General features: G+C 35.7%; 1 protein-coding gene across 1 annotated transcript in view; it reads left to right on the forward strand.

The window, feature by feature from the left end:
• LOC150098992 (uncharacterized) overlaps nt 1-26,026 on the forward strand; it is a 700,419-nt gene that overhangs the window by 280,128 nt on the left and 394,265 nt on the right. The window contains exon 17 of the mRNA XM_090405788.1: nt 1,740-1,784. Within this exon, the coding sequence (XP_090261914.1) occupies nt 1,740-1,784 (45 nt within the window). The remainder of the gene's footprint in view (nt 1-1,739; nt 1,785-26,026) is intronic.

The following is a 26,026-nucleotide window of genomic DNA, read 5'->3' on the forward strand; positions in this document are numbered from 1 at the left end:
TAGTAAAAACAAAAAGTAATAAGAAGACTTTGGTAAGAATGTAAAAAAAACAAATATCAAAAGAGTGGTAAAATATTCTAGAGGCTGTTGAAAAAGTTTAGAAATGGAAGTGTACAATAAAAGGAATCAAAGATGAGAAAGATGAAACTTGAAAATAAGGATATCATAGATTTCTGCAAAGATTGCAAGTCATTAAAATGAAACAAGCATGGACAAAAGAGTAGGAAAAAATTTTCAAGAGGAATGCAAAGGAGTACATATCAATATTTGAGATAGAAAAAGTCATCAAAAACTTGAAATGTGGCAAGGCAACCAGAGTAGATGATATTTGACCAGAAATGCTTAAATATCATGGTATAAAAGTTCTGTAGCTCAAATTTCAGATGATTGCAGTGGAGCTATTATAGTTCCCATCTATGAAAAGGAAAAAAATCTGATTTTGAATATTATAAAGGAATTTCTGTATGTTTCAGATAAGATTTATGCAAAGCATACTTGAAAAGAGGATGACAAAAATTGTGAAAGGAGAAACACTTTCAGAAGAACAAGTTGGGTTGAGGCCAAATAGGTTGTCAAGATCAGATTTTCACTTTACGACAAATAGTGGAGAAATCATTGGAATATGACAAGGATCTGTATGTAAGATGTTATTTTTCTGAAGAATTTCAGAAAAATAATATCTGAAAAAATTACTCCTAGAAGACCACACTTTGGAATGATGTACAAAATTAACCCCAACAATATCTTAACCCTCATAAAATTAACAATTGCAGCAAATGTCTTTAAATTCAACAATGATATCTGTATTCAAATTTTTGGACTCCCGATGAGCCAAAATATTACTGGACAATTGGCCATATTATTTTTGTCATAGCTAATTAAACCCTTCTTTTCTCTTCGACATCACATTTTATAGCTGATATGTGGATGATGTTTTATGGGGAATCAACATGTATCACTTCTACACTTCTAGAGGTAGTTTTCAGTATTGAAACCACATTATGATGTAACTAAGGAGTTTAATAAAAATAAGCAATTAAAACCCAACAAGTTTCGTAAGTTTTACACACAAAAAAAGCCTATTCACAATTAATTACACATATTAGAGGTTTCGATAACTTCACAAGTGTTGCATATAATTGATAAACCAGAAAACAGTAAATTCATTACTGTATGCATCTTTGAACATTGCTAGCTGTTGCTATTATGTTCGGTGGTATCATGCATGCTATATCCTAGGTCTGTGGCAGTTAAATTTTTGATGAAAGCAGACCATACTTGATGTAAAATTAAGCCTTGATATTTATTGCATTGTGTCAGGATCCTAATCATTTGCGAGGCTTCTTTAAATTTTCTTGTAAAACAGTTATGATCAATGTATGACATTTTTGTTTGTTGCCAAAGTACTTGATGGCCTGTAGTAGTTGTGTGGAATGCCAAGCCTGATTTATGTTCTCTTCTTTTTTCAACCTCTTTTATTACATACGTCATATTAGATGTGTCAATATTGGAGTGCTGAAAAGTAACAGACTAATTTAGAGGAAATTTGAGATTAATAATATAAATTAATAAGGCAAACTTAATCATGTCATAGTAGCCTGAATACTCCTTGAGAGTACCTATCAGGAAAATGATGATGATATGGTGTCTTGGATCTCCTTTTAATTTGTTCTAGGAAATGTCTGAATTCTTTACCTTTAGTCTTTCTTAAATTCATTGTTAACTTTAATTATTTGTAGGGGCCTCCAGGGAAGGATGGCATTCCAGGAGAGAGGGGTTTGACAGTAAGTTATATTTAATCCTATGAAGATTTATTAAATATTTTTTAAGTATTATTAGTTTTAAAATATTAAGTAATGATTTGTATATAAACCTGATTTTGGCCACTTGAAATTAAGTTATCCAATATTTTTAATATTATTTAATTTTTAAAAAATTAATTTTCTTGGTAAGAAACCTAATTTCAGTTTAAATTAATGTAATTTGAATTACTCACAAAGTGAGTAATTGATCATCATATCATCATATTCATCATATGTTCACTGGACATCCACAGATCCCATATGGTCACTCCAATGCTCAGTGATGTGCACACTAGGCCTTGCCTGCTGTCTTGTTGTATGCTTTTTCTGGAGGCTTCAACTCTCTGAAGATCAGTCACTCCACACATACCATCCATCCATATCATTGACAGTCTACTCCTTCCTCTTTTTTTCCCTGGAACTTTACCTTCTATTACTGTTCTGAGAAGTCCTCCTTCCATCCTTTCAACGTGTTCAAAATATTTTAACTTTCTTCTGTCAATATCCTTAAGGAGCTTTAAAGTTCTACTGATCTTTTCTAATACCCATTCATTTGTATGCCTTTCATATATGATATCCTCAATGGTCTTCTGTAACACCACATCTCAAAAGCAGCTATCCTTTTCTTATCTGACTTCTTTAGTTTCCAAGTCTCACATCCATAAGTCGCTGTTGGAAAAACAACTGCATCCAAAATCCTCAACTTTGTTCCAATGGAGATAGTCCATCCTTCCAGATCTTAGACAAGTCTCTGACTGTTGTTTTAGCCATTCCTAACCTTTTTCTGATATCTTCTGAACAGCAATTCTTCACATTAATAATGGATCCCAGGTACTCAAACTTGCTGATTTCCTCAATTCTTTCTCTATTAACGTACTTGTTTCTCAAGAGCTTCCCTGTTTGTATTTTCTTTGAGAACCATAATCTGTCTTGCTAGGATTGAGTCAAAGTCCTCTGTTATTACTGATCTTGTTAACTTTATCAAGAATTTGTCCTAGTTCTTCCTTGTCATTACAGAAGAGTACAGTATCATCAGCATACCTCAGTTACTGATGTCTACTACCTATCCTAATTCCTGTCTTGAGCTTATCCAATGCTTCACTCATGATGTCCTCCGCATATATACTAAACAAGTGAGGAGAAAGAACATCCTTGCCTAACTCCTTTTCCAACCTGAAGCCAATCAGTTAATCCAACACCTGTTTTTACCATAACTTCTTGCTCCCTGTACGGTTTAGCTATCAACCTGATAGTGTATTGAGGAAAACCCACACATGCTGAACTCAGTCAAAAGCTTTAGAGTAGTTTTTATGCATCAAAGAAAAGTATCGCAAAGGGCAACAGAAGAAAAGTTATTTCAAATTACACAAAGATTCACCAGGAACTTGCTAGTAAAATAACTAAAAGAAATGAATTATTTAACATCTTAAAAATTGGAAGCACTCCAGAAACCAGGATCAAGTACAACAAGACAAATGCTGAAATTAAACAACAATATAATATATTACAAAGAACTAGGTTGAAAGAATTTTGTTGCAACTTAAATCCAAACATTTCAGATACCAAACTTTGGAAACCTACTGCTGATTTACAAAGAGACCTACCAAAGGCAAGTGAGACTAACATGCTAACCCAGATGGAAATATCAAAATTGGAGACAAGGAGATTGCAAATACTTTGACCATTCATTTTCAAAATATAAGCAAACTACAGATGAATATTAGCAAAGACCATCAAATATCAAAACAGGCTTGACAGCAGGAAAATGCTGCAAATTCCCCAAAATATAAAAACAAATTATTCTGGGATCCATTTACAATCTCTGAATTGAGAGATGCCTTGGAAAGACTAGATATAAATAAATCATGTGGACCTGGTAACATACAAGGAATTATGAACAAGCATCTTCCTCCCTTAACCCTAGATTGGCTACTTCACCTATACAAGAATAGTCTAAAACAAGGAAAAGCTCCAAAAGACTGGAAAATAGCCATAATCATACCAATTTTAAAGCTTAACAAACCTCAAGACCAACCAGGAAGTTATCGACCAGTTTCACTGATTTCAATTCCAGGTAAATTGATGGAAAAAATGATACTCCAGCGTTTGAATTACTATCTAAACAAAAATAGTATACTACGACATTTTCAGGCTGCCTTTAGAAGAAATCACTCAACAACTGATCAACTTTTCTACTTAACCCAGTCAGTTCAAAATAACTTCCAGATCAAACCTACCAAATCCACAATTACAGCTTTTATAGATTTTAGCAATGCCTTTGACATGGTATGGAGGCAGAAACTCTTTTCCAAACTTTGTCATATTGAAATGGAAGGAAACATTCTAAACTGGATTTATGACTTTCTAAGAAATAGAACAATTTGAGTCAGAATAAATAATACCTTTTCCAAGAAAGTGAAAATAAGACATACTCCCTCACGGCAGCATTTTGAGCCCACTCCTTTTTTCTGAAATGACTTAGACAAAAATATAAATAAAGAAACAAAGATAGGTATGTTTGCTAATGATTTTGTCCTATTCTCAGCTCACAACAACTTAGAAACAGCAGTAGGTCACTTAAACAAAGCCATTGAAAGTTTATCTACATACTGTGAAAACCAAAAAATCAAAGTTAACCCTACTAAATCAGAAATTTGTGTATTTACCATTAATAACCACCTCAGGAAATAGAGACCAAAGATTAAACTAAATAGTCAACTAATTACATTTAATAAAAACCTTAATACCTTGGAAAGACTCTCTGGATCCATCACTAAGTTTCAATAAACATATCAACAATGTTGCAGTCAGAGCAAAAAGAAGACTAAATATCATGAAAGTATCTCTCGTAGAGAATCGGGATCCGATGCTAAAATCTTAAAAGTCACGTATCCCTCTATTATCCGACCCATAATGGAATATGCTTTGCCCATCTGGATGCAAACATCACAAACCAGTTTAGACAAACTTATAAAATTTCAGAAAAATGCAACTAAAATCATATGTGGACTAAGGAATACAACTCCTGGAAAAATAGCAGAATTTGAATCCAACCTTGTTCCTTTAAAAATTAGGTGGCAAGAAAATCTTACTAAATTTGTAGGAAAAAGAGCCAATCTTGCACATCATAGAACTAGTGAACTTTTTAAAAAGTCGCAACCAGCAGAAAAAAAAAAATTAAAAATTGACAATGCATAAAATTACAGAAAATAAAATTGCCTTGGATTGTCCAAATAAAATAGTCAGCTACCCATCATTTCCTCCAAATCAAGACAGGAAAAACATAATTATTAATTTTGAAATAGGGAAACACAATAAAAAAACCTAGAAATCTTGAGATCATTAGCTCTTTCAAAAATAAAGAAATATGGACCTGACGCTCAATAAAGATCTACACAGATGGTTCCAAAAATTCAAATGACAATTCTGGGAGTGGTACTCATCCATGGCTCTCAAAATATAGAATTAAAAACAACCAACAGTAAGGATGCCACTCATACTATGCAGAATTAATAGCTATTAATACTGCACTGCAACATTTGGATAAATAAAACCCAAAGGAACTTATATTTTTCACAGTTTCCTTAGCAGCCCTTCAAGCTATCAAAAACTGCTAAACTAGCCATCAAGAAATACTTAGAGACATATCAAAAAACATAAACAAACTCCATAAGGATTCCGAAATAATTTTCCAGTGGATTCCATCCCATGTAGGATTAAAGGGAAATGAAACTGCAGATAAAGTAGCAAAAATGGCTGCAACATCAGATGATACCACAGATTTTGATCTTTTTAAAACTGCTTAAAAAGAAAATGTAAAAAGAATGATTCTCCAGGATTTGACTCACCACTGGTATTCAGCAGAAACACCAGGAGCTACCATCAACTCCAAGTTTAATCACTGTGCCACTCGCATGATCTCGTGTCTCAAGACTGGCCACACAAGACTAATCAAGTTTAGCAATGGCATAAAACTCTTCCCCATCTGCAAAATCTGTAACCTTGAAGCATCACCACTGCATTTACTAACTTGTATGAATATTTCTAAATGTGAACTTTATAACAACCCAGAAAAGATGCTGATAAAATACATGAATTTGACCTCTATGATCTGGTGTAATAATACCATGGGATTTAAAAAAAAAAAAGAAAAAAAAAGAGAATTGTCTAAGAAACACATTACCAGAGGAAGGAGGCATCTAAATTCTTTATATTTTTCTATGTATAAGGCAAAGGATCTGATTTCTGATGCCTGTACTTTTCCTAAAACCTGCTTGTTCCTTGAGCATCTCTGCCTCAACTTTGGCTTGAATCCTATTTAGCATGATCTTCGATAAAAGTTTGCTTCCATGGGATATTAAACTAATAGTTCTTGCAAGCCTTCATACTTACTTCTTATGTGGTGGTATGAAAACTGACTTCTTCCAGTTTCTAGGCCATGATCCTGTCTCCCATATCCTTGTAATCAATCTATGAAACACTCTTATCCCTCCATCCCCTGTGGCCTTAATTAACTCTGCCAGGATTCCATTTGTACCGGGACCTTATTGCTGTTAAGCTGCTTAACTGCTCTATTCAACATGTCTAAGTGGAGGAGGCTACAAATCAGAATTTTTCTGGTGAGAGGGCTCCTCTAAATTTTCTTTATCCACTCTATTGTGCAGTTCTTCACAGTATTCTTTCCATCTGTTTTTGATTTCTAATTCTTCTGTTAGTAATGCTCCATTCCTGTCTTTGATGACATTCAATTTGGGCTTAAACTTATGCTTTAGGTCATGAACTAAATAAAACATCCTTTTATAATTGTGCCTCCTCATCTGAAACTCTTATCTCTTCACATTTATTAGTATAAACCTTTTCCTTGTCCTGCTTGATGGCTTTTCTGATTTCTGTATATAATCTCTTATATTCTTCAGTTCCCTATGTCTCTTTGTTTTTCCAACTGCCTTCTTTTGATTAGTTCCCATGTTGAATCTGATATCCATGGGTCTCTTGGTCTTCTTATTGAGCCGAGATACTTCTTGACTGTATCCTGTATTATCACCTTGACTCCTTCCCAAAGCATTTCTGAGTTCTCCTCATCGGTCTCCAAAAAATCATCCAACCAAGTTGATGTTTCTTCTGTGAATCTACTAGGAATTACTCTAACATCCAGTCTAGTGGGATGAGCCTGACTTGGAAGTTTTTGGAGTCTTAGTCTTACTTTGGCTCATTAGCTGATGGTCTGTACCACAATCTGCTCCAGGACAAATATGCACATGAGATGCTTGTATTCCACCACTGGAGAGCCAGGATGTAATCAATCTGGTGCCATAACTTATCAATGTTAGATATCCAAGTATAGGTCTCTTGTGGGTGTTTCTGGGCAAATTCCAACAGTATTTCACCACAGGTGTTATGTTCACTCAGACCGAACATGCCACACTCCAGCCTAACTCTCATACTCTTTTTTCACTTTTGCATTTAAGTCCCCTAAGATGTAAAATATGTCTCTCCTTAGTAGGCAGTCCAAAACAAAGTTAGTAATTGAAATGACACTAGCTTTCTATATGGAAAAGCAAGATACTCTTAAATAACATACTTTATTAATATGATCACAAATCTTGAAATTGCATACTGTATATGATATCTCTTTTCTTCTGTCTACTACTCAAACTTTGAAGACTGTATTTTGTGTCCTTATATGCACAACTCTATAGACTAGTATCATGTATTGTGATGTGATGTTAAGACTTTGCAATCTTTGCAAGAGCCCATTAACTCTTTTATTCTCTGTCATTACCTCTCATGTTTTTAGCATCATGGACCACTTGTAGTAAATTACATATAGCCCCTGTAGCTCAGTCGGTACAGACAAAGTCCTTTGTTTGGAAAGAACTGGGATTGATTCCTGTCCATGACACGAAGAACCTTTACCTGGTCTCTTTTGACTAAAGATGAGTTAGCTGGTCTCATATGGAGGTAGAGGGTTTTTCACCCGTAAACTCAGGTTTTCCGTCCCTCAAAACAGGCAAACTGGTCCTGTGTACACACACGGATCCACAGTCATAAAATACATACTTAATCTCTCATTAGGAGGGCTCAACCCATCCTATGGGACAGGGAAGGAAAGGAGAGAACCCCCATATGAAATAAATAGTAAATTACATTAATAGACTACTCTGCCCTTGGTCCAAATTGCATAACCTTTCAATATCGAACTGATATTCATTTTCATTTACCCATAGAACTAGCTTCTCCAAAATAGAATTCTTCCTTTAAAGATTCCATATTGGGAATGTTGCTTATCTCCTTTCTTAACTTTGCATTATTACCAAATAATTGTACATTGCTATCCAGATCAATCCCAATATCATCCATATACAAATTAAACACACCAGTCTTCAAGTACAGAGCCCTGTGGTACCTTACTGGTCACTTCATTTTATTTAATTTTATTATTTTTATAAAATGCAGCACTTCTTACTTTCTGATATCTTTTAGTCAGCCACTATCTCCTGTCCATGGCACAAGCCCCTATTTTGCATATTCATTTTCTTTGAATTTATATAACAATCTCCAGCGTGAAATCCTGTCATATGCAAAATTCCAAAGTATTTTCATTATCCAGCAAGAGCAGATTGCTGAAGTAAGACCTATCTTTAAGAAGGCCATGTTGTCTATATAGATGATCAAAGTGTTTCTACCATATTTCTGGATAAGAATCCTTATTATGCTCTCCAGCTACTTAATGACCACCCACTGAGATACTAAATGGTCTATAATTATTAGGCATTGCTAGTTCTCTTTCACATTCTGTCAGCTCCCTTACCAATATTTTATCCAGTCCCACTGCTGTATTCACATCAAGCTTATGCATTAATATTTCTGATACATCCATCCCATGCTGTTATTTAGTTCCACCTTTTCATCAAGAATACCTTACTAAGCTAAAAACTCAGCTATTTCTAAAGCATCTAATACTTTACTATCGTCTGCATTCACTAGGATTATTCTTCCAGGGTTATTTTTCTTTTTACATACCACACAGCAAAGAAATTTTCTCAAATTATCCTTTGCCTGTATGGCTAACTGCTTTTTTTTTAGTCAGATTTCATCTTCTTCACTATGACTGTCACTGTAATAGGCTGCTTTTATACTGTTATTATACTATTATTGGGCCTGGTTATCACTTTTCTGCAAGTAATGGAACCACAACATTTTTTATTTTATTTTTTTATGCAGCTATTGTTTCAAATTCTTATTCTTCCATTTTTTTAATGTGTGTGTGTGTGTGTGTGTGTGTGTGTGTGTGTGTGTGTGTGTGTGTGTGTGTGTGTGTGTGTGTGTGTGTGTGTGTGTGTGTGTGTGTGTTTATGCACTGAAAAATATATCAGAGATATTGAATACCAAAGAAGTGAGACCTCAACTCTGTCATCACAGACATCACTGACTCTAACCATAGCTAGCTAACCAAACATGTAAATGTGAACATGTAAACATGCACAGTGGGCTCAATAATGTAACACATAACTAGAAATATTTTTAAAATCATCAGATTCTTGTGTAACTACATAATGGTTCATCTCTTTAAACTTCTACTGTTTCTTCGATCTTAGTTTCACTTACTGGCTGAAAAACAATAAGGGATTTTTATGCCCTTAACTTATCAACTTCACCAGAAAAATAGCCGTTTGGCTTTTCATCTTAGTTATAATATGTTATAACATAATATAGTGACACACCTTTCTGGCATTCCTATAGCGAAAGTTATGTAAGTTCTTTTCACTTAAACTCTGATATTTAGGTCTAACTACTCACTGATGAGACCTCAAAAAAGGTTGAAACCGGTCTGGGTAGTGACCTCTCCTCATAAGGTAAAGCAGTACTACATCTCCTAGGAGCTGTGTGTTTTTACATTATGAGAAAATATCAAGAATAGTGAGGGATCTTGCTCCATCTTTGCAATGAGTTGCCTTGGTGTGGCACTACCAAGTGGTCACTCACGCTTGGATCCGCCGACAGTTCGTCGGCATGAAACGTTCAGATCGTACTTTTCGATCTTAGTTTCGCTTACTGGCTGAAAAACAATAAGGGATTTTTATCCCCTTAACTTATCAACCTTGCCAGAAAAATAGCCATTTGGCTTTTCATCTTAGTGAAACCAAAGGCCTCTTTAGCAAATTGGCCTTTGTTTTGATTGGAATAGAAAATTAAAACCGAAGTATTCAAGTATAGCTGATATCAACAGGTGTATTCTTACTGATACAACATACAACTTGACATTCTTCATAGATGGAAAGACTGTTGCTGAAATCTATACAAAGATAATGATAAAGACAATGAGTATGTCGAACAACAACTTTCTGCAGAACAGGTAGGTTTTAGAAAAGGATGTGGAACCAGAGATCAAATTTCTAATCTAAGGCACTTGGTTGAAAATGGCAGAATTATTTGCGAGATATGCTTGGTGGCATGATTATTTGCTAGCTGACCAAAAGCTTCCTGAAACATTGCAATTAGTATTTGAGACTAGTATCCATACAAAGAAGCAAAGTTTTTTCATGATGTCTTCTGTATTTCTGAAAACCATTAATATTGCATGATGAAAGAAATGGAACCAAATCAGTTCTTTGCTCTTGAGTTGAAACACACTTTTTGATCATGACATCACAAAGATCTTCAATGCAAAGGAATAGTATTATAGCAGTCGATGAATTTATCTACCGTCTGTTAAAAGTTTTTTCCACTTGGTTATATAAATTAAATTAAAGATGCCAAGAAATTATTTTCTTGTATAATCCTATAATGTTACATTAATAGCCTTAGTATCCAGGGCATAACATCATTATGAGGCCTCAAAAATAAGCATTTTTATTAGTTTATTGAAAATAAAAGTCAACATTTCCATAATAACTCATTTTAATAACACAATACAACATCGGTATACATATATTTGCATTTTAAAAAAGTATAAAAATAAATCAGTTCAAATTTAAATAAAAAAATGAATAACTAAAAGTTTTTTTTCTGGCTTTGGTTTTAGCAAATATATCTATAATGTCATTCTAATTAATCGAATCCATTACATCTGATTCAATGCATAATAACCACAGGTCACTTGTTTTATTTGGTGCAAGTTGCTTCTTCAATAATTTTTTATTCGTTTCAACACTGAAAATGATCGTTCAGCACTTGCATTTGAAATAGGCATCTTCAAAAATATTTTTAAAATTGTTTCTACATTCGGAAAAGTAGACCTTAACCCATCGTTTATAAATTTGTACATATTTTTAATTGAAGAATTTTCTTCCTTTTTCATTATTAAAAATTGCTTAACTTCATCATTAAATTTTTCTGGATCAATATCAGTCCCATAAGTTTGTAAAATTTTATTAATACTAGTCTTGTACTTGTCTTGATTTATATCGTTCTTCAAAAAAATGTCAAACATATCTAATGTCAAAATAGCTTTTTGTTCTTTCATTAATTTCCAAAATTAGCTTATCGCAAATGACATTAAAAGTGTTCACAGCAAAATTTTCTTTCCCATGTAATATAATCTCATTGTTAGATTGTGAAACTTCGTCACTCATTTCTTTTTGTTTTTCAACTCTTTCCTTTTCATCTTTAAATTTTGTCTCATCTGTTGATAAATTAGCTTCTTCATTTACAGCAGCAAAACTATTTCTTATACCTAAAATAAAACCAATTAAAGACTGTATAAGCAAATTATTAGCTAGAAACAAATCCATAGTGTTCTCTAATTTAGAAATAGGTTTTTCATGAGGAGAAATGGATAGTTCAAGTAATGCGTCTTTAATTTGTTTATATCCACGTTTCAAACCCAATATAGTGTCAGCTCTTGTGGACCACCTCTTTTCACTTAGTCTTTTAACTTTTAAAGATTTTTTTTCTAAATGTTTAAGGAGTATATCCCATCTTCTTGTTAAAGATGAAAAGTAATATATACATTTTGAATAAAACAAAAATATTGCACTGCTTCTGGACAAGATTCCACGGCATAGTTGCCGTGGAATCTTGTCCAGAATGTTCAATTTAAGAATGTTCAATTTAAGGAATGACTAGAGCACGGTATATAATGTGCAGAGGGACTATGTTTTTTCAGCCTAGCTAGTAAACCTGTATAGATACCTTTCATATTGGCAGCATTATCATAGCCTTGCCCTCTGCACATTTTTATATCCAAAGATAATTCTTCTAATTTTTTTAACACTACTTCTTCTAAATATAATTATATATAACACAATTAAATATATAAATATATAATATATATATAAATATAATATAAATATATAATAAATATATAAATATATAATATATAATGGTAAGGAAAGCGAAACTGGAATATGAGAGGAGATTGGCCCTAAGATCCAAAGAAAATCCTAGGGAATTTTTTAGCTATGTGGCCAGTAGGAGGAGAAATGACTGTGGAAGAATGATATTGTGGGATAAAAATGGGAATAGAGTGACTGATGCAGAGTACATAGTGGAATTGTTCAATGAACACTTTATTGGAGTATTTCATCCTAGAGGAGTCAGTTTTAATGCTAGAGGGATAGGACTGGTTCGAGGTCTGGAGGTAGAGGAGGAGAGTGTGTTTCAGATACTGAGTACTCTGGATGTCAGTAAAGCTGTGGGACTAGATGGTATTTCACCACGAGTTTTGAGAGAATGTGCTAGGGAATTGACAGTGCCTTTAACGTGGCTTTACAATGAAAGTCTGGCTTTGGCAAAGGTGCCCCAGGGAATGGAAGGAAGGTAAGATAGTGCCATTGCATAAGGGTGGTAACAGACTGGAAGTGTCTAATTATAGGCCAGTCTGTGTGTCATCAGTAGTTGTTAAGATCTTGGAGAAAGTAGTGAGGGACCGTATACAGCATTGGGCAGATGAGGGTAATGTTATCTGTGAGAATCAACATGGATTTGTGAAAGGACGCTCTTGTTTTAGCAATATGCTAGCATTTTATAATAAAGTTACAAGAACATTAGATGAGGGAAAGGCATATACTGCAATTTTCTTAGACTTGGCGAAGGCATTTGACAGGGTGCCACATGATAAGCTGATATTTAAGTTGCAGCACATGGGTCTGGATGTCAGATTGGTCAACTGGATTCAGGATTGGCTGTCTGATAGGTATCAGAGAGTTGTGTATGGTGGAGCAGTTTCCAGGAGGCAGAGGGTTACAAGTGGGGTCCCACAGGGCTCAGTACTAGGACCTATATTGTTTAACCTTTATATCAATGACATAGCCAGTGGATTGCAGGGGGATATTCAGTTGTTTGCGGATGATGCGAAGCTGGGAAGGATTATTAGTAATAGTGCAGATGTGGTAGCCCTGCAAGAGGATTTAAATAAGCTGGATAGATGGGCAAATGAATGGGGGTGTCAGTTTAATGCAGCAAAATGTAAGGTCTTGAGGTTTGGGAACATCGACGGGATGCTGCATACTCTATGGGAGGAGTTATACTGGAGGAAGTAGGGGAGACAAGAGATCTGGGGTTGATGATTGATAGAAACCTGAAGTTTAGGGGACATATTGCAAAGGTGGTGAAGGTAACACAGAGGATTGCTGCTATTATGAGAAGGACACTGACCTGCAGAGATAAGAGGGTTATCATTCCGTTGTATAAGTCTCTGATCAGACCACACTTGGACTATTGTTCTCAGATTTGGTCTCCAGGATTTGAAGGGGATTAATTAACTGTGGAAAGGATACAAAGATGGATGACAAAGATGGTTTCAGGACTGTACAAGGATAGTTATGAGGATCGGCTGAGAGAATGTGGACTGCAGAGTTTGGTGGATAGAAGAAGGAGAAGTGATATGATTGAGACTTTTAAACTGTTGAGAGGTAGTTACAGGATTGACACTGGTGAGTTCTTTCGCTTGGTTGATCAGCGGGAAGGAGTGATGACAAGAGGCCATCCCTGGAAGTTACGAAAGGAAACTGTGAGCAAGAGGGTAAGGAGTGGTTTCTTTGTGTGGAGGGTGGTTGAGCCGTGGTATGCATTGCCTGATGGTGTGGTGGGAGTGAGAACGGTCAGTGAGTTTAAAGAGTGGTATGATAGACTTTGTGTTTCTCAGGGGGGGACCTCCCCTCGATGAGTCTTGACAGACTTTATGTCTTAGGAAGGACCTCCCTCGAAGAGTCTTTTGACTCCTTGGAGGCCTGAATAATAATAATAATAAGGAATTATGTTGTGTAATACTGATGAATCCGATAAATGTTTCTCTAATATCAGAATTTGTGGGAACATACCTAAATATCATAGCTAGTTGGTCGTTATGGGCAATGTCTGGCGTCGAATCAAGTATTATTGCAAAATAAGCAGCTCCTTAATTTCTTATATTAATATTTCTCTTGTTTTTTTTAGCTATTAATGCTATGAATTCATCACAAATGTGGTAAGAAAGATAATTTGATCTGCCAGAAAAAATATCATTTGTATTTCCTCTAAATGCTACCCCTAGTTTACTTAGTAACTTAATGGTAACTATTATTCTTTTTAAAACCTCTCTTCAATAATTTTCTTCGGATTGTATTTGTTTGATCAATTCAGAATCAATTCGACTATTTACAGAACTTGATTTCCTTTTGCGATATGTGCACATAGCTCGTATATGCTCAGTAGAATGCTTGTGATCACATAAGGTTCGTGTTATATTTCCCCAGTCATTGAAATCCTTCATTAAACTATTATTTGACTTAGAAAACAATTTACAAACAAAGCAGTAAATTGCTTTGCTGGTTTCTGAAAAAATTAGCCACTCTCGTTTCTCCGTTGTTCCATTTGCCTTTTTACAGTAAAAATGTGATTCATTTACATTTCTGTCATATATTCTCTTGCGTTCTGTTTATTCTTTTTTTAAATTTTCGATTTTACGAACATTCTGCGGCACATTTATTAAAATATCCTCAATAAACTGCTCATTAATAGTAAGTGGCACACTGCTATATTGGTAGGATAAGAGATAGCTTGCTTGCTGGTAAGTACAGACTCCGATTGAAAATTTTCTTCAGAACCCTCTTGATTTGTTTCATTTCTTTCTTTCCTTCTATGTTTTCCGCATCATTTTGATGTTCTTCATTTTCACTTTCATCTCCTTCTGATAATGATACCAATGTTTCGTTTTCATTCCGAGAAGTACAACTTCAGTTCTACGAAATTCTTCATTTTCAAAATGCAAGAAAGACAAAATTGCTCCCTTTTGACTATTTAGCTGTTTTTCATTTTCTCTGAGTCGTTTTCTTTTACTATCTCTGGATGTAAATTTTCTTGGCATCATTATGTGTATTAATCTATCAAAAGCAAAATAAATATTTATTAAATCCAAAATAAACATAAATAAAATAAACAATTACGTAAAAAAATACAAAAATAGAAACAGTAGAGTCTTGGTTTTGTTAAAATAAATGAGTAACAGTAAAATAAGAATAATAAATTAATTGCAAAATATATTCTTACTGACTGTGACAACTACTTTAACCATATAATTAGGTATATACACTTGTATACAGTATGTACTGCTTTACAAATACTAGCCAAATAATGGTAACTAAACTATCAGTTTAATTATCATTACTGTTCTACGATATTTGACCTTTTTTGGTGCACAATTTATTTATTGTGTCTCTTCCCAAAAATAACAAATTTCACATGTATACAATAAACATTAATAAAAAAACTCTTGGTAATATTAAACCAGCAACGTTGTAAGTCATTTTATATAAATAAATGATTAACTTATATCGATGGATTATAAATAATTATGCAACTTCTACGATACTTTATATTTAATATTAAATTTTCTAAATAGTTTAAAATCTTTTAATGTAATTCTAAATATATATATTATTTACACTTTTTAAATATTCCATGTAATTGAATCATAATTAATTTAAAGAAGTAATTAAAATCTTTCTGTGAAAGATTTCAATTGCAGTGTTGATTGTTGATTTTGAGAACGTTGATTTTGTTTGACAAGCATCATAGTTGCTACAAAAATTCTGAATACCGAAAAAATATTAAAAGGTATGGTAATAATTTAGTATAGCAATAAAAGTTTTTTTTAAAAAAAAAGAATTTAAATGCAATTAAATTAAGCTTGCTAATCAAGGTAAAAATAGGAACTTCATCAACTGTAAAGTTCATATGTTCTCACTAAAAATAAAATTTTGAATTTACGATAATAAAAATTGTAGCAAAAATCATCATATTTATGGAATTATAACATGGATCTAAATATAAAACGTTTCAGTTTGCAGTAACATGCATAGTATGCCTCCTGGTTGAGAGAATAGTTAATGTATCTGCTTTCCAACCACCCAACTTTAGGTGAAAGATAAATTTTGTCGCCTAGTGCAAGACCACCTTACTTACTGGAGGCCTGGGATTCACACAAAAAGCATATAATATATATAAATATATATATATATATGTTGTTACTAGAGTTGACTTGGAATGTATACATTTAGAATTAATAATTATACTGACTAGAACCTGAGGAGTATAATAAAAAACTTTAATGAATCACAACTAGTTTCATCGGAGTTCTGACTTCTTCAGGTGAGTGAGAAATATCTAAAAACTTACAAAAACTAATACGGTAAAAAAATGGGCTTTTCAGTTTAACACAAAAGAGTTAGAAGAATAGCAACAGTCATATTTGAAATTAGAGACCGCGTGGCATTATTAGTGTGAGTTGATGTTGAGTGATAGCTGATTTTAGAGCTGATTGGATTACTGATTGGATTACTGCGCTATGGGAATCAGGCAAACTGTAACTTAGATTGCTGTTCATGTGTGAAGGATCTAGGACTATTTTTTTAGATTCTACAATGCGTCTTTCAAACTCATCAAGCTCGTATATGCTCAGTAGAATGCTTGTGATCACATAAGGTTCATGTTATATTTCCCGAGTCATGAAAGTCCAATTAATCCTATATATATATATATATATATATATATAGGATTAATTCAGTTCCAACTTGATTATTAAGATTTATTCAACTCCAGGTTTGATTTTTTTTAAGTTGCAGTAATAAGCATAATAATTCCAGCTTTAGTTAAAACGTAGAAGCAATAAATAGTAATGATAGCTTGTTATGCTCGCTAACATCCACTTTATTACTCGACATTTTACCCTAAAATAACTAGAATCTTGATGCACAAAAAAATGAACTGAAAAATCAATACATACATACATACATACATACATCTTCAAGGCCCACTCTTCCTAATTGGGTTGTGGGGGCAAAAGCTGCAAGAGGAACTTCCAATGGTCACGATCCTCTGCCACCAAGCTCAGGTGTCCTGGTGGGATTCCCAAACGTGTCCACCCAAGGTTTTGGATATAATCTATCCAGCGAGTCCTTGGCCTTCCACGTGGCCTCCCACCCTCTGGCTTGGCAAAGAGGGCCTGCTGAGGGAGCCTCTCTTGTGGCATTCTGATCAGGTGCCCGTACCAGCGTAACTGTGATCTCTCAACACGGAGAAGCAGCGGTTGAGTATTGAGAGTTTCCCGAATTGCAGAGCTTCTGACTCTGTCGAGTTTTGTCAGCCCCGCAACTCCTCGAAGCACCTCATTTCAGCCGCTTGGATTTGTGTCCGCATTCTTTCGGTCATTACCCAACTCTCATGACCATAGGTGAGGATGGGGACATAGACTGTATCGAAGACAGCCAGCTTTGCCTTCTGGCTTAACTCCCGCTTCAATACTACCGAACGGCCAAGCTCCTGCAATATTGAGCTTGCTAAGCCAATTCGAGTATCTAGCTCTACGTCCCATTTTACATCATTCGTGAATATGGACCCAAGGTATTTAAACTTCTCCACCTGTCTCATTGGGACTCCACTTACATTTAGAGTGCACTGGGATGGTTGTCTTGAGATCACAAATGTTTCAGTTTTGGCCACACTGATCTTCATTCCAGTGTCTGCACAAACAGCTACAAACCTATCCAGGGTCTGCTGGAGGTCATCTGTGGAAGAGCTAAGCAGAACTAGGTCATCTGCAAAAAGCAGACGTCCAATGCTACATTTTCCAATTCTGACACACTCACTGCCTCGGCTGTGCCTATCAATCCAGTCCATAAATATTATGAAAAGGAGGGGTGACAAAACACACCCTTGGCGGAGGCCAACGGAGACTGTGAAAGGTTCAGACTTTGTACTGTTTACCCTGACACAAAACTCTGGGCATTCGTACAGGGACTTGATGGCAGCTAATAGTTGACCATCCACTCCATACTCCTGTACTACTTGCCAAAGCTTATCCCGAGGAACCCGGTCATATGCCTTCTCCAAGTCCACAAAACGTGTAGACATTCTTGGCATATTCCCAAGATTTCTCAAAGACTTGCCTTAAAGTGAAGATTTGGTCAGTTGTGCTTCTACCAGGACGAAAGCCACATTGTTCTTCCTGGAACTTTGACTCAACTATGCTCCTGCACCGTCTTTCCAAGCACTTAGTATACACTTTCCCAGGCAGGCTGAGCAGAGAGATGCCACGATAGTTACTGCAATCCTTCTGGTCTCCCTTCTTAAAGACTGGTATTATTATGCCTGTCTGCCATTGCTTTGGTGCTCGCCCAGATAACCAAGCAGCCTGACACACTCGAGTCAGCCAGAGAACACTGTCTCGATTTAAGGCTTTTAGCATTTCGGGCCGGATTTCATCATCGCCAGCAGCATTGCTCGATTTTAGCGATTTTATTGCTAAATGGACCTCTTCTGCTGTGAGACTAGTCATTGCCCCGATCTGCACCTCTTGGATGTCCACAACTTCTGGGCCACCCGGGTTAAGAAGGCTCTCAAAGTATTCCCTCCAAGTGTGGAGGATATCCTTCTCGGTTGTTAAAAGTACACCATCAGAGGCTTTAATTACTCTTGCTGTGCACGATTTCCTCCCTCGAAGGCGGCGGATGGTCTGCCAGAATACTTTGTTTGCATTTGCATAGGCTGAATCTAATCTTTCTCCAAAGGATTCCCAAGCCTTCTGCTTTGCTGTCTTTACTGCCTTAGCAGCAGCTTTTCGTGCCTCAGCATGCCGCAAACGCATCTCAGGTGACCTGACTCTAAGCCATGTTAGGTAGGACTCCTTTTTTGCCCGGACAGTTTTTTGGACTTCTTGGTTCCACCAAGGTGTCCTTTTCTCACTGCCCGTTATCACGCCGAGCCGCTTTCTGCCACACCATGAGAGTGCAGAGGCAGTGACAGCTGTTCTGAACAGCTTCCATTCCTCCTCAACATCTACAGTATGCTTGGGAATCTCTTTGAACCTGGAGGAAATTCTTCCTCATACCCTCATTTTCCAATGATTCCCATTTCACGTGGTATAGCTGCTTAGGCCTACCAGCATTGATGGTAGCATCTGGTTTCTGAAGCCGTAGAGTGCACACAACAAGGTGGTGGTCGGTTGACAGCTCTGCCCCTCTTCTCACACGAACGTCCAACACTGAGGAAAATAGGTCTGCTGAGACTATAAAGAAGTCAATCAGAGACCTTTGTTCTAGTGTATCCCTGTACCAGGTATACTTATGGACTTCTCGGTGATGGAAGAAGGTATTCATTATGGACAAGCTGTTAGTACAGCAGAAGTCCAATAATTTCAACCCATTTGCGTTAAGGTCAGGGGCACCGTTCCTCCCAACCACACCCCTCCATGTCTGGTCATCTGTTCCAACATGTGCATTGAAGTCGTCCATTAGCAGGACTGATTCCATGTCTGCCACCCTGTCAAAAGCAGCATCCACTTCCTCTAGGAAGGCAGAGTATTCTGACTCCAGATTAGGTGCATAGGCTTGCACCACAGCCAAATCATGGTTTTTCATCTGAAGCCTTAACACACATACCTGTCCCCCCAGTGGGATCCACTCAGCAACACAGTCTGACAGCTGGGGGCTTGTGAGTATCCCCACACCCGCCTGAGCAGACATTGTCGGGCTCACACCAGAGTATTAGAGCTTCCACCCCTTATCCAGGTCGACAGTACCAGAGCCTCTCCTCTTGGTTGAAGAAAGCCCGACTAAGTCTAGCCGGTAGCGCTTGGCTTCCTCAACCAGTTTCAACTCCTTCCCTGTCAGAGAGAAAATGTTCCAGTTGCCTAAAGCCATAATCTGATGTCGTTGTCGTTGCCATTTCCGTCCTTTTGCAGAACCATTTCTTTGCGCTGCCCAAACACCTCCCCAAACGGGTAGCGGGCCCATTGATGAAGTTTCCTCTAGCAGAGTGTTGAGGAGCGGTGTCTAAGGGAGATTGTAACATATTTTTTGAACGGGTCCCTCTGCCTAAAACCCGAACATGTCCCTTGGTAACCTGCGCGACGGACGATGCGGTATGAACATTTATTAATGGCCTGATCATGTTACAGTGTTTGATAATGTCCTGTTAGCACAAGACGAAATGACATAGAAAAATAGGAATGATTCCCCTCGAATACTCTAATAGCATTCGAGGGAAGGAGCAAGAAGAGAAGAAAGAAAGAATCAAGGGAGGAAGAGGAGGGACCAGTCTACAGATAATATAACAGATGTATATTACATGAAGTAAGGCATGGTCCAGCATCAGGTACCTCGGGTTTGCCACACTCGTACTCACTAAAGTGAGCCCCTGAAAAATCAATTTAATTTATAAATAATAATAAACTTGAAAATCAAATGCTCTGTTTATGTGATATTAAAACTGCTCTTACCCAACTAATTAATACAAATAGCAGCAGCACACAAAAAAACCTCTGTTGTCTCAGGAACATGTTTCAAAATAATCGCAAATTCAATACTCAGCGATCTGTTCTTTTCTAACAGGATTCTGGAAATCACAAGATAAAATATTCTTAAGAATGTTATGGATTAAACTGACCATATATTTAATCTCTGATTAAACTGCTAAGTCACTCAAGTCAAACATTTACTAAGAGAAAATTTCCAGAGAAGGAGATTGGAATTTAGTAATATTGATAAGAACAATAGTCTGAAAGTCCAAGTAGTCCAGAAGCAAAAACCATCTGTGACAAAATGCAACTTGTTTATTTAAGTAAAAACACAAAATACAACCAATTTATTAAGTATATCTTTATAGAGTTCATAATTAAAAGGATTCTAATAATAATAATAGATTTCTACAGATGTCTCATCTTGTTTTGGTATTATCAAAATTATCAAGTTATTGTGAAGCATTATGAATTTTGCTATTTTATTATTATGCTGCCAATATTTCTTCAAATGTGGCACTTTTTACAACAAAATTGGCTAAGTTATGTTGAATATATCTGTTTGCAAATATACTCAAAATTCCTTTGACCTAATAAAAAGTAGAATGCTGATGAAACTTCATCAGCATTCTATCTGTTAAAATGCAATCCCCCCCCCCCCCCCGCCGTTAACAGATTATTGTCTTTATGTGCACTGTATTACTTGGTATTTCCTTGACTGTCCTACGATATTTGACCCCTTTTTGCTGCACAATTTATTTATTGTGTCTTTACCCAAAATAAAAACGAATTTCACATGTGCAAAAATAAATCAATCAAACTGTTTGTTTGCATTGGAAATATTATGTCAAATATTTATATTTTTTAAATAACATTTATTGAAATAAATATGACATTTTGCTTTCTTTCCTTGCAAAATAAGATTATATGAGTCACACATTTCAATTTTAGGAACGATTTTTTTTTTTATTATGAACAACAAATGATGTTAAACTATTACTCGGAGTTTCCGATTGTGAGTCATTTTAATATCAAAAATTTATATCCAGTTGTATTTTATCAGCGACTCTTCACCTTTGTCTTTTGCTTAAAACTGCAACAGTACAATTTACTTTGGAAAAATAACGAATTCAAACAAAAAGAAAGTGCACATGTTATCTAGCAGTATTTTGTGTGTGTGTGTGTGATGATAATTTTGGGAAGGGGAGAGTTAGCCATTAAAGGCGAATTAATTCTGTTATGAAAATTTTGGAAATAAAATTTCATTTTGATGCATGCACCTACACATATTTCGAAAGATAAACTGCTGGGAAAATATCGCTACTTCAAAACTGCCGCATAATATCGAAATTAGCCTTTGTGTTGAACCTTCGTGCAATCTGTGAACTAACCTTCGAATTAAGATTATGAATAAGAAAGAAAACTTAATTTGGAACAGATGGAGGCTGTACTGTATTTATTTTTAGATTTGGATTTCATGAATTTATAAAATAATTGTTTGACAAAAATAATTACCTTCAGTCAAGTTCTGGGAGAATTTTAAAATGTATTGCTGATTAAAATAATTAGCAAAAAAATGGATAGTGACATTGATCTTCCAAAGTGATACAATATGAAGTGAAGAAAGTACGAAAGGATTTCTTATTTTGCACTGGCATTAAAAACTAGAATTATATGATAAAAACAAGCAGCAAAAAATTAATATAACTCATAGGTATTTAGTCTGATATAACTTAGATTCCGGTTACTGAGCAAACAGCAAGCAACTGCGTTTCTTACTGTAGGCAACTGAATCTAGCTACTACGTACACCAGGTAATCTAGTTAAGTGTTCTTTTCAGCGTGAAGGATTATTGCCACTTCTAATGGACATGACGGTCAAACTGCACTTCTTATCCATGTTCATTCAACAGGTGGACAGAATATTATCCAGGTTTGCTGGATGTGTATATATGTCCAGCAAAGAAATGGTATGCTTACATATATGAATTTTATGGAATACAGGAGTTCCTGTTAGTTTTATATTCTAAGGAAAGAACAATGTATTTCAAATGGAAGCGGGAGGCCTCACAAATTTTTCAGCGGCCTCTAGTTTTTATATTATGAATTTAATGTTTAAAAATAAGTATTTTATTTTGCAATTATAACTATGCTTTTTTTATTGTTCTTTGTGAGGAGTAAGGTTTTAAAATGTGGCCCCCAGCTTGCACCTAATGGTAAATACAGCCCTGTTAGTATCCCATAATGCAAAGCACACATCCTTTCAACTTTGTATAATGCTGTTATGGAAAGGGCAACTACCCTGACCAGTTTCAACCTTAATTGAGATACTGTTAAGGTATGAGAGGTGCCTCTTTCTAAAAATTCTGAGTAGTCTACAGGATCACTCTTAATCTCACTGAGTAACCCAAAAGGCTCACTCTTCAACTAATTGAACTCTCAGTGATGGCGCTACCTCAGTGACAAGCAAAAACCTGCCACCAAACAGACCCACTCTACTCCCCATAATCATAACTAAAGATATCAGTGGGAGCCACACTAAGAAGAGATACCAAGGTTCTAATAGTTCTAATAAGAACTGGGTGATGGAGTGAGCCCTTGACTCTTTATCCCGTCATCTGAATGAAGAAAATCTGTGTGGATGGGGTTGTATTGAGCTAAAAGCTCTAGTCATGGCTGGGTAACGGCAACAATAGCCGAGCCTCAGTTACAGCTTCATTGGCTACAGCATTGTTATCCGCTACCCCGGAAGTCCTAAAAAGTACTGGATCTTTGTAATGATCATTCAGATACCAAGGTTGAAGTAATGCAAAACACATATAATTCCCATATACAAGTAGTGAAAAGGTGTAATATCATATTATTGAAAACTTGGGATCAGAGCAAGTTGTTGAAAGTTTTTTCACTTGTTTATAAATTAAATTTAAAATGTCAAGAAATCATATTCTTGTTTAGTTCTTTATCTAAGGGTAACTTGGGTTGAGTTGATTTATCCAAGTTACACTTGGATAAAGAATTAAACAAGAAATGATTTCTTGACATTTTTCATTTAATTATTTATTGCATAGTATCACAGAGAAATGGCCCCTTGGAGTATGAATGCCACACCTCTACTCTCTCCACATCAGTGGCACACTCAGAGGGGGGGGGGACAGGGCCCCCTCCAAAGAAAAAAGGAAAAAACACTGGAAAATTTTCCAAAAATCTTATCCCAATTAAAATTCATTTTTTTTATTTATGTTATATTGTGTCTTCTACATCTATACTACTTATGAATTAGCGATCATCATAGATGCTCAGTCATAGGTCGTATGCGATGCATAGTGTGTATTCTCAAATCGTCTACTCAACTCGGGCACCCCCCTCCCCCCAAGATTAAATTCTGAGTGCGCTACTGCTCCATATTGATTCTCTTCTAGATGTTGCCTTCAGTTTGGTTTAATACTTGTTAGCTTGATGATGCTAACAAATCCTCTAGGTGTGAAAGTTTGGCAGAGAATTTGGTTACTGCAGACTGATTGATATGTGTTTAATTGACTTTTCAAATAACTTGTTTATTGTTTCAGGTAAGTTGCAATTGAGAGAGAGAGAGAGAGATGTGAAATACCTAGTAATTGATTCCTGGCTTAGCTAAACACTTGGAGAATTTCACATAACTCCTCTTCATATCAAGAGTTTTAGTTCATTTCATTTCATCCACTAAGTTCAACATTGGAGATGTTTTTAACAGTAAGCTTTACATTTACTCCATATAGAACTACCATACATCCACATAGCTCTGATTTATTTGAACACCTTTATAGCGATTTAAAGTAAAAAGTAGTAGTATGCCCTTTATAGACAATGATCCATCTGATTATACATCAACCTAATGGAATCTTGGTTTTTGTTGTCTATAAGAAACCTACACATATAGGTCAATACATTTCCACCAACAATTAATTTGCTCTCATGATAGATTATTATTATTTGTTTTATTATTATTATTATTGCCTGACACCTCCAGGGAGTCCAAAGACTCATCGAGGGAGGGCACCTACTCTACAACTCTCCTTCTCCATCACTCGATCCACTAACTACAACGAACTGCTACTACACCAACGCCATCTACCGGCCACCATCCCTAGTATTTCCACAGACAATCGCAAACATCCATGCCCACGGCGGGATTTGAACCTGCAGCCTTTGGCTGGAGAGCAGATACGCTAACCACTTGGCCAACCATGGCTGGATGCCACCACTTTGAACTTAACTTCACACACTTGAAGAATTTCAAGAATTTTACATGCTTAGTCAGTGGCTAGACTAAGCTACACTGGATTTAAAAAATTTCATATTCACCTTCACTGAATAAACTTAGAGTACAGTTAATCTGTTACCATCCCAACATGTCTGGAACTCGGAAAAGTGGCAAAAGTCCTGAAAAAATAGTCTAGTGCCAATCTATAGACTACAAAGAAAATTGGTATCCCTTATCTGCTCTCCTAAAAATTTGATATAATCTCTTTATTTGCTTCATTTTTATCAAGTGCTCTGCTGATAATCTGACTTACTATGGCCAAACAAGACTACGTTCCATACTATCATCATGGTAAAAGGCTTACTTTACAGAAATAAATACAAGTACCAGAGACTCTTCCTCTGAACTAAAAAACTGTCCTAACCTGAATAACTCTGGGTGCATCAAACTGTGCTATCTGAGAAATCCCTATCCTCAGACATCAGCTTAACAGCCAAGAGCATCCAGTCAAGCCCATTAGGTGTATGTTAGGACTTCAGACTTCGTGTTGTTTCTTTATTTCTGTCTTGCTCAGGTAACGTGGTAAAAATCACATTGGTACTGGGAAATTTTTATTAGCCATTGATGGTATACGAGAAAAATAAACTAGTATAAAAAATAAATTGTTAGCTTTTCTAACAATTTATTTATCTTTTAACATCATAACATTCTTCATTTCTTCCATTAAAAATGTCCTGAAGAAGTCACTAGATTATAAATGTTGCAAAATTTGTTGGTTTTATATATTTTTATAGTGTACTATCAGTGACTAATAAAAAATTTCCCTAGTACCAATATATTTTTTCATATTGATTCCATACATGAAAGGTAGAAGAACTTTATAATACATTAGTGCTATGCATCATGGGATATTAGCCATTAGCAGGTGAGGATCAGGAAAGAAGTATACTGATATTTTTTTTGATGAGTTGGAGGTTGTAGTTATTTGGGGACATTTCATAAGAAAAGGCTAGAAGACAGAGTAGTTGGAATAAAAGAGGAATAGGAGCATAGTTTTAACAAGCTCATTAGAAAGTGGAGGAATGATGGTTGATGGTTGCCAATTCTCTAGTGCAGTGGGAGTACCTGTAGAAAAAAATTCCAGAGCCGAAACAATGCATTGATGAGATAGAGGTTAAAGTGAGTCTATATCATTCCCATTGTCTTCAGTATGAGTAACAATTAATACATGAACATCACACTTAGAGATTGTGGTGGCTTGAGCATCAAT

The sequence above is a fragment of the Typopeltis vanoorti genome, chromosome 15, assembly GCF_054136105.1.
Source record: "Typopeltis vanoorti isolate ZY-2024b chromosome 15, IOZ_Tvanoo_1.0, whole genome shotgun sequence".
Lineage (NCBI taxonomy): Eukaryota > Metazoa > Arthropoda > Arachnida > Uropygi > Thelyphonidae > Typopeltis > Typopeltis vanoorti.